Consider the following 10461-nt stretch of genomic DNA (forward strand, 5'->3'; position numbering starts at 1 on the left):
TCGCACTTCTGCTAAGCTAAGATACACTCCCAGAGGGCGGCGTCCTAGCGTTTGCATTGCTGCTAAAAGCAGCTAGCGAGCGATCAACTCGGAATGAGGGCCTATAATAGATGATATGAAACAATGAGAATATTTCGGAAGATACCACTTATGCTAAGACAGGAATCCGCTCGTGTATGTAGAAAATACGTACGACTGCATGTGACATCAGGGCCGTCTTAACTGCATTGTAGGCACTGGGCAAAGGAAGGCCCCTACATACCCATTCACGGGAACCAATTACAAAAATCATAACAAGCACCCCCTGCAGTCCTGCACCATCTCTCCACATTCTTCTGTACATTGAATGGCTTTCAGCGCTCTGATTGGTGAAGAGCCCCACCCATCCACCAATCAGCAAGCTGACAGCCATTCACTGTCTGGCTGCAGGCTAAGAGGTAGGTAGAGAAAGCTGCCAGGCCACTGTGATTATGTAGCCACCACCCGCCCCTGTTCGGAGGCCCTGAGAATTGGGGAGCCCTGGGCAGCTACCCAGCTATGTTAAGGCCCTGTGTGACAGTGTGACACCCTATCTCCCAAACTGCTTTTATGTCCGCAATAGTCATCATTAGTATCAGGGGAACAGATTTCTGGTTAATGTCGGTTACACAGCAGCTCATGGGAGTGGAGGGGGGGAATCACAACTTGGAAAGAGATAAAGCGGAGAGAGCTAAAGTACCAACCAATCACCTTCTGTCATTTTCATTCTCCCTTCAAGGTTTGAAACACCTCCCCCAGGGTAAATTACCTTTCCACTTGGTTTTGAGACTGTGAAATAGGTTTTTGCTGACACATTATATCTGTCAGAGAACCTGTTTAATCTTCGTTAGGACTCCTCAGTGCAGATTTCCCAATCACAATGTGAAGTAATATGGAGACAGAAAGCAGCTTTGTACCACATTGCACCAAGACAGCAAATATACCCCAGGGATAACTAATTGCTAGCTGACCGTTCACCCCAGACCAGAATCCTCATTATACGATGTAGTAATTAATATTTTTCCTAAATCTTCTTCTCATACGCAGTATCTGCGAGTGAGACCATTCATATGTATGCAATTACATTAACAGCAGTGGACCCCATCTATATTGTGCCACTGATATTGGCATCTTGATTGAGAATCACAGATTACCACTCTGAGCCGGTGAAGAAAATAAATTAGAAGAGATGTGGCAAAATAATTATATTATTTGGTACACCCGTCCAGTACCATATCAGAGGGTCCGGGCGCCCCTGGCAAAGTGAACAGTTCTGGCCAACCAGTAGTTATGGCCTTGCATTGCATATATTACCACACATTTCTGGTTTGTGGTCCTTAGTTAGATACCTTAAGAAGGGCCTCCAGCCATAATCATGTAGTATACTATTGAGTAATATAATAATTATTTTGCCACAAATGATCTCTTCAACTGTACAGTATGTACTTAGCATCTGGGGAATATGTATGTCCTTCATCCCTCTGTACTGTTCCATCATTTACACTATAATACGCACATCAATAAAGGTTTGCTTAGATTTAACAGCTACCATGTTCCCTGCTGGAGCCTCTGATAGGCCCTGTAGCCTTGTTGGGTGAGCCTCCGATAGTCCCTGTAGCCTTGTTGGGGTGAGACTACGATAGTCCCTGTAGCCTTGTTGGGTTGAGACTACGATAGTCCCTGTATCCTTGTTGGGGTGAGACTACGATAGTCGCTGTAGCCTTGTTGGGGTAAGACTCCGATAGTCCCTGTAGCCTTGTTGAGGTGAGACTCCAATAGGCCCTGTAGCCTTGTTGGGGTGAGCCTCCGATAGTCCCTGTAGCCTTGTTGGGGTGAGCCTCCGATAGTCCCTGTAGCCTTGTTGAGGTGAGACTCCAATAGGCCCTGTAGCCTTGCTGAGGTGAGACTCCAATAGGCCCTGTAGCCTTGTTGGGTTGAGCCTCCGATAGTCCCTGTAGCCTTGTTGGGGTGAGACTCCGATAGTCCCTGTAGCCTTGTTGGGGTGAGCCTCCGATAGTCCCTGTAGCCTTGTTGAGGTGAGACTCCAATAGGCCCTGTAGCCTTGTTGGGGTGAGCCTCCGATAGTCCCTGTAGCCTTGTTGGGGTGAGACTCTGATAGGCCCTGTAGCCTTGTTGGGGTGAGGAAGTGGGGTTCTTCAGCAACAAAAGTATAGATGATGGAGTTCTCTTTTGAGTCTTGTGTTATTTTAAGAGCAAACTAGAACAGCCAAGCTTTGAGAAGTCACCACATGCTATGACCGATGCTGCCCATTACCACTAATAATTATAGTTATATGGTTTCCGTTCTTTTTTAGCTGCTTTGAAGAATCACAAACAGTCCCTGCTGAGGCAGAATATGAAGATTCAGGGAAAGCTGAACACGTCTCACTGCTGCAGTGAGATGTTTGAAATCCGATATACCGAACTCTTTATCACCAATGAAGACCCGGTAGGGTTCCCCGGCCAACATGAGTACTTTGTCCTGGCCAATCGTCGAGCACGCATCTATGAGCACAATAAGCATCGGAAAATTAGTCTTACTGGCATCTTGTCCCCTCTGGAACCAGGATCCAAAGGACCACAGAAGGTGCTAGTAACTGGGATAGCTGGAATTGGGAAGACATCAGCAATGCAAAGGATTATGCACGAGTGGGCAATTGGAAAGGCATTCATCAACGTCATCTGTGCTGTGAATTTTGCATTCAGGGAACTAAGCTTGCTAGAAAAGCCCGTCAGCCTTGTTGAACTTCTAAAAATAAATCATGCTCACCTGCAGAATGTAGCTGTGGATCTGTGTAACGACCCCCAGAGTCTGTTGGTGGTATTAGATGGCCTTGATGAATTTAAACATTCATTAAGTGATGGAACCATAGTGAACAGTGTCATGAAACCAGCACCTGTTAAAGACTTGGTTTTCAGTCTTTTGAATGGGTCCTTGTTACCAGGTGCATCAATTGTGGTGACAAGTAGACCGCTACCCTCTCTTGCTCTAGATAGCTTTGACCGTAAAGTGGTCATTCTGGGTTTCGAGGAAAGACAAGTGAAAGACTTTTGTTTTAGGTTCTTCAGAGAAGAGCGCACATCCGAGGAGGTCTTTCAGTATGTCATGAAAAATGATACTCTGTCAGGTTTGTCTTTCATCCCACTGTATTGCTTCATAATTTGCACAGCTTTAAGTCCTTACTTCCAGGGAAAATCAGGAGAGTCGTGCTTTGAAAAGCCTCCAGAGACTATGACTGAGGTCTACCGTTGTTATCTCTGTACAACTATGCATCTGAGGGAATGTTCAGCAAAAGAGAACAACGCAGAGAAGTCAATTGGACTCTGCAGTCCACCAGTTATGTCAGCCATGAAGAGCACTCTTCATCAGCTGGGAAAACTAGCTTACAATTATTTGCTAGTGAACAAGATCTTGTTCACTAGTGCTGACCTGAAAAGGTTTGGCTTTGACCCTGCACAATTACCAGACAGCTTCATGCACAGAATCTTTGTTCCAGTTAATGGGCAAAGTAGCACTGAGATGTTTTCCTTCTTCCACATGACTGTTCAGGAGTTCTTTGCTGCCCTCTATTGTGTTATGTCAATGAGTTCTGATGCCAGTGAGCTACAGCAATGCCTCAATCTTTGGTGTTTTGGAATTCACCCTGAAGAGCCAGTCCAAAGTCAACTCCTCTCAACCACTATGCAATTCATGGCTGCAAATTCCTGGGAGAGCCTGCAAATGTTCTCGCAGTTCTTCATGGGCCTTCTCTGCCATAGGATCGAGAGGAAACTAACGGGACTGGTAGACCCCTTCAGCTGTGACATTCTGGCTCCCCTGACCAGCTGGTTTAAGGGAAAAATGACATATGAGGTCAACCAGAGGCTCCTCAACCTCTTGCACTGTCTGAGGGAACTGAGACAACCAGATGTGATGGAAGCTGTCGCACCTGTCATTGATGAGGTTGATCTGTTCAAGGTGATTCTGAACCCAGCAGACTGTGCCACCCTTAGCTACATATTGCAGCAATCCTCTTGTAAACTGAAGACTCTTAACCTTGGCTATACAAACATCGGGATCCAAGGGATGAGAAGGCTGCAGCCACTTCTCCATCGATGCCAGACACTATAGTAAGTATGAGAGACATTTAAAGTTTGTTATCAACTTATTCCTTAAAGCTGCAATACTACCATGAATATTGTGTCCCTTCCCCCTATCCATAGCCTCATTTCTCAGACATGTATGTAGATGGGGTTTGAGTGAGAGGACCAATCATGAGCTGCAATGAAGGAATTGTGGCTTGTTATTGGCCGACCTGCTCTTACACCCTCCTCAGTTTAAGGCTTAATTGATTTTCTGGTTCTGTACAAAAGAGCCCTGGGCACGTTCCCAAAATGATTAAAAATGGGGGATAGCTCGTGAGGTCCCTCGAGGCCACCCCCCCATTCAATCGGGACCATGCTACTTTCTTGGATGGGTGCCAGGTTCCAGTAATTAATTAATTAATAAATAAATTAATAAAGTAATTAAGGAATACTTTCCGGATGCACTGTATTTTATGACTAGCAGCCACCAGCACTGGTTTTGCCTATTACATTGACCATAAATAATTTTAATTGGTCCTGGACCACCAACCTGGGGCATAGCTGCAAGTGTCCTGAGGCACCCCAGGGTGCCACGGCACACGGTTTGAGAACCACTAGTCTAGTGTTTCAATTAAAGGTTCTATTATTAATGTAATATCAGATGTAATCAGACAGGAAACTCCTGTCTTCTTTCTTATAGAAAGCTTACAAACTGTGACAAAAGGACTTTCTGCTTCCCACTGTGAGTGAGCTAATGGACACGTACTGGGGGCTACAAATGTGCAGTAACCCGGGGCAACCAATTCTATGTCTGTTCTTAAGTACTCACAATAACCAATAACCTTTCCTTTTCCATCCAGCCTTCGCTATAACTCCTTGGATAAAGAGGCCGCAGACATGGAGGCGGACGTGCTGAAATCTCCTTACTGCCAAGTGAAAAGTCTCCTGTGAGTGATAATGCATGCTCTCTGCTATGGAGTATTTATACAATGCCTCATTACTTATTATATTGCTCAGCAAACACAAACACACAGCAGCCAGGAAAACAGCACACCAGTCCAGGGTTTTCGTGCAATCTAGCTGTGGCTAGTTTTATTGTGCAGTACAAAAGCAAAACATAAAAATAAATTCTAGCCCGTCTGGGCAATAACTAAACATAATAGATTCCCTCTCTTAAAGTGGTAGGACCTAATGTCCCTACCACAAACACAGGCATATGACCAGTACTTACAGTCAGTAAATTACAGTGTCCCATAACAGGCCTGCTGCCTGTTTTCCCAGGTAGTGAGACCCTGAGCCAAGCCCTGACACAGCTTATATCAGCCTCTTACAGGTGCGGCCTCTAATTAGCCTGCTTTCAGGCTTAAAGGTTAAAAACCCAAAATGGGCTTTATGGGTGGAGCCCTCCATTCTCTCTCACACCCATACCCCCAGGACCCCTTATCCGGCTTTTACTAAAATCCCAAACTCTACTCAAGTCTGCTTAGCAAAACAGGCATTTTCTAGGGATTTAAATCACAGGTCAAAAACCTGGGACAAACATATCTCCTGTTTATCAGTGCTTTTATCACTATATGTATGTGTATGTGTTCACAAATATATACATATATACACACACACTTACACACATGTGCTTTATATATACTTTATATACAGACATACTGTATACGTACACATACTGTAAATACACACTTTAAAGTACATATATATGCTCACACACATCCTATATAATTAAAGTCTAATGTTGCTCCTTACCTCTATGGGTGAATTCAAGTGTTTTGCGCCGCGGCTGCCACTAGAGAGCACCTGACGGAGCAATCCAATTGTTGCTCCATTCGGACGCAGACAACCGCCGATGCTGACATTACTGTAATGTTGTTCCATCATGTTGACGGGCTTGTGAGTCGTGGGATAGCAGAAGCGCAGCATGCAGCGATACGTACGCATTGCGGGTATGCTAAGAAGCGCTGCATGCTGCAGCTACAAAGGAGAAGGACACATCATTAAAGTTGGTGTCTTCTCTCTGCCTCTTGGAATCAATGTTAATTCTCCTAAAATTACACCCACGCACCAAAATTGAGGCCACTCATGTAGTGAATAGATGTTTAGTAACGATAAAACAATTGATTAAAAATCCTCATTAAAAAAACAACTTGGCAATTTGCATATCACTGGCCCTTTCTCCTTGTGGACCACAAACATCCAACCTCACCCAAATCGGACTGTCTTCCTGATGAAGCTGTCACAATGAAACATGTTGGGTGATGAATGATCTGTGATTCACTGGACACTCTGTGGAGCTTTCCCAGCACCTACCAGGAGCTCAAATTTGGGTTTCTGCACTGCAAAGTACAGTATTTTATACGCTTCAATGGGAAAGCAGTGAAATGACAGAAGTGCAATTAATCATACACCATGATAACAGCCTCAGATTATATTACCCAAATCCTCCAGCACATATCATATCCATACAGACTGGTCATGTGGTCATGTCTTTCTGCAGCATGTGTGGTAACAGCATCGGCTCAGACGGCGTACGGCGCCTCTTTGAGGCATTACGTTACAATCGGACCCTGGAAGAATTGTACGTGGATATCAATGGGATCACAGACAGCGGGTTGGACAACTTACTGTCCTGTCTGGAAAACAACAAGACACTCCGGCTGTTAACGTAAGTACCAGTTTCTGACATGTAAACTCCAACTCTGCTAGGAAACACTATGGGGAAGAGAAGGGAAACAATGAGATCTCTACTGAATGATGAGTAAAGTCCTATAACTATAATACTTTTATAGAGTTGTCGCTTAATATGTACAGTGTATAACACAATTGAAAAAAATATAAAGGGTTACAATTCCCGGGTACCTGGATTTCCCTAGCTCCTAATAAACTAATAGGCAAATTATTGGTTTAGACCACTGGGTGTAAGTGATAGGTGTACATACTTTAATGCCACTATAATTTATGAACTCATTTATGAACTCATGAGAAATCAATATAGTGTTCAATAAACCAATATAATTTGCCTCCCCAGTCTTTATGTGAAAAGGCATAGCATTACCATAGGAAATTACCAACTCATCACAAACTGCCAGGGTTACTTGGCTTATTCATCCTGGCAGTCCAATAGCTTTCATCCTCACAGAAGCGTGCATTAATTCACAATAGAATGTTGCAATTCAGTTGGCCAATTCAATTGTCCCACCATCTGTATAATAATCAGCGATGGATTGTCTTGTATTCAATGGGGGATATTCAATTGTTTGAAAAGTCAGTTGGGAGTCTGTTTATTCGTATCTTATAGACAGGAAAAAACTGACACCCAACCGACTTTTCAAACATTTGAATTCCCCCAATAACTGCAGCAATGGGACAGTCTATTTCGACAAGAACAGTGGGTAAGTATAGTGTGGAGGGGATGGGATAGGGCAGAGAGGGGCAGGGGCAAATGTGACAGGGCGGGGCAGGGGCAAATGTCAGGCCCATTTACTAGTGTATATAATAATTTTACATGGTCTGCCCCGAGTGAGGCAGTGGCAGTACGCCCCCTAATGGCTTCTCCTGTCGGCATCGGAGACGGGACAGACCCTGCAGCGTTAGCACAGGGTATGTCTTATAGTCTGAGGTCAATGGATGCGGTTCGGGTGACCTGGCCTATGCCGTGTCCATATTGTTAGTCCAATAACAGGACCTTGCATGCATTCATTTTAATGAGTTCCAGGCTCACTTATTTGAGCTTTAGCTTTTTTATGCAATTAGCATCACAGTGTAGTCAAGAGTCAATGACTGATTCAGTGAAAAGGGCCCTACACACTGTTCCGATTGGTCGCCGAGGTGCCCGACGGCCGATACTGCCGACCCGGCTGGGGGGAGGGGGTGTAACGGTGGGAGTGAAGATTCTGCATGCTAATATGGACGAGATTGTCCATATAGGCTTGCAGGCATAAACGAGCCGGCACCAACGATGAACGAGCGCGGGGTCGCACATCGTTCATCGTTGGAGCCTACACACTGAAAGATATGAACGATATCTTGTTCATTAATGAATGAGATCGTTCATATCTTTCAGTGTAGGGCCCATAAGTAAGAAATGGGCAAAGTCTAAATTCATGTTATTTACTGGTTAACTGAGGTAAAACCTATATAATAAACTTGTATAGTACTGTTAGAGCAGTAAGGGTATGATCCAGAGGTAGACACTGCTGCATATGTTTCTACTGTCTTTTGGCGTAGTCGCCAGGACGCTAATATGCAAATGCTTGTATGAGCACTTCCCCTTGTGTACTAGGTGTGCGTCTGAAAGCGCAAGCCCTGAGATGACCACTTCCTTCACACGGTCACACCGCCAGTGGTTCTTGCCTCATCACCCTTGACGTTTGACCAAATCGCAACAGTGCCTTTGTGCGTTTACTCACAATCCAGCATGCGCCGTCAGGGGCTTCTAAGTTTTTCGCGCATGCACAGTGCTCAGCTACATTGGCATTGCATGTGTAGTTTGTATCGACTCAGAATAGGTCCTAAGAGCTCAATGTTCTGATGTACGTGCTGACAATTCTTTTCCGCTTTCCTCAGGATTGCAGGTAACAAGCTGAGCGAGAGGGGGAAGGATGTATTGCTAGAACTCCAGAGACGTCTGCCCCACCTGAAGATCCTCAGCAGTTTCATGGGCGATATGGGTCTTCTGCAGGCATACCTGGACTGGGTGCAGGAACTCAAAGAAAACCCACAGCAAATGGAGTCTGTGAATAACGTGGATGCCTTGCACAACGTCTTGTCGGAGCTGGGGAAGGAGGACCCTAAGGAGAAACCCAATGATATTAGGAAAAGGGCAGCGGAGCTGGAGAGGGAAGTACGGCAACTCCTGCAAACCCTTTCTGAGGCTGGGTAACAGAACTTGCTGGCTCTGGATCAGGGTCCTTCAACAAAGCTCATGGGTGACCCCTGATGTCCAGGATAAAAATTCTAGCCGCTAGGTGAATTAAAAAATCTTGGGGGAAAAGTAGTCCAAAACGAGACGGACGAGTCTTCAGATGTTTCCTCAACTCCAACGTGATTGAATGTTTTTGATAATCCTAGGCGACAAATAAGGAAACACATCAACATAATCAGGGAGGAGATGCAGGGCCGTCTTAACAGCAGTGTAGGCCCCTGGGCACAGCAATGCACTGGGGCCCTTACCCATCCTCCAGCGGTAGGGGTGGGGGGTGTTATCAGTGGCAGCTTTGATGTCCCGTAGGCGGTAGGGGGTGTTCTATCTTCCGCTCAGCATGTAGGACCTGGGGCAGTCATTTCTGCTAATTACTCCTTTACTGCACAGATGGGGATAAACTGTAGAAGGGGGCATTGGGCTGAATGAAGAAGCCCTGGTACATGACTTCCAGGGTGGTAGGGCAGGGTTTAATATGCAGGGGAGGGGTGTATAGTGGAGTGGGCTTAATATTCATCATTTTCTGGTTGGGAGGGCAGCTTGCTTGACTGCAGATATCTCAAGTTCCTGAAAATATATTTCTTAGCTTTCAATTGTATAAGGAACTGGAGAGTCCCATCTTTCAGGAGGTTCTGGGGACTTAGGGATCAGAGCTCAGGAGCCAGAGCAATTCACCAACGAAAATATAAAACTGCATATTAGGCATGTGGAGCTGGAGCAGGGTCCAACTGCTTGAAGGCTTATATCTCTGGTTCTGGGCATAGTAGAGACAAGCTGCCAGTATCCACCAAAAGTGGAGAGTCCCAGCTTTTGGAGTATACCCTCATAAAAACTCTAAGTCAGACAGAACCTGAGATATCTGGCTGGGAAGAGCAATTAACAGGCTTGGATGGGGAACACTGCTTTCAAGTCAGATATCTCCGGTTCCCCAGGGCCGATTTTCAAAAATCTGGTACCCATGGAAAGAGGGAACCCTCAGCTATCAGCCTAGGACCCTTATACTCCTGGGGCCCTTGGGCAAGAGCCCATTGAGCCCATACGAAAAGACGGCCCTGAGGAGATGATTATATGGAGATCCAGGGGTAATCGCAGGTTTTCTGGAGTGGGACGGGGAGGGGGCAGCCGTTGAGTATGGGCTCCATTTCATAATCCAAGTCCTCTGCTCTGGGGCGCATTGGATCATGACCAAGAGTGGGGGGGGGGGGGACTCGTTCAGCAGAATAAGCTAGTATTGACCCTCGTCTTGTATGTACACATGAATCTCCTTATACACTGCATACTGTATGTAATACAGTAGTAAAAAATATAAAGCAAAGGAAGGTCTATAGTATGGGCTGTAGGGGAGAAAGCCTAAAAAACTAACCTTTTTGAATCAAATGGATTTATGGCCTATTATAAAAAAAGTGGGCAGTAAACATGTAAGTAATAATAAGATTTTACTTACCGATAAA

General features: G+C 45.3%; 1 protein-coding gene across 1 annotated transcript; it reads left to right on the top strand.

Annotated features, from left to right (window-relative positions):
* The first annotated feature begins 346 nt into the window (after window positions 1-346).
* LOC134965155 (NLR family CARD domain-containing protein 3-like) lies at window positions 347-9390 on the top strand. The gene is made up of 5 exons (XM_063941677.1): window positions 347-437; window positions 2334-4128; window positions 4944-5030; window positions 6587-6754; window positions 8656-9390. The coding sequence occupies exons 1-5, from the start codon at window positions 347-349 to the stop codon at window positions 8969-8971; spliced, it is 2457 nt and encodes an 818-aa protein (XP_063797747.1). The 3' UTR covers window positions 8972-9390.
* Window positions 9391-10461: the final 1071 nt, after the last annotated feature.

This window comes from Pseudophryne corroboree, chromosome 10 (genome assembly GCF_028390025.1).
Source record: "Pseudophryne corroboree isolate aPseCor3 chromosome 10, aPseCor3.hap2, whole genome shotgun sequence".
NCBI lineage: Eukaryota > Metazoa > Chordata > Amphibia > Anura > Myobatrachidae > Pseudophryne > Pseudophryne corroboree.

Coding starts and splice junctions, on each gene's coding strand:
- LOC134965155 (XM_063941677.1), top strand. CDS start 347: ATGGCTTTCAGCGCTCTGATTGGTGAAGAGCCCCACCCATCCACCAAT. Junction 4,129..4,943: donor CATCGATGCCAGACACTATA/GTAAGTATGAGA, acceptor TTTTCCATCCAG/CCTTCGCTATAACTCCTTGG. Junction 5,031..6,586: donor TGCCAAGTGAAAAGTCTCCT/GTGAGTGATAAT, acceptor GTCTTTCTGCAG/CATGTGTGGTAACAGCATCG.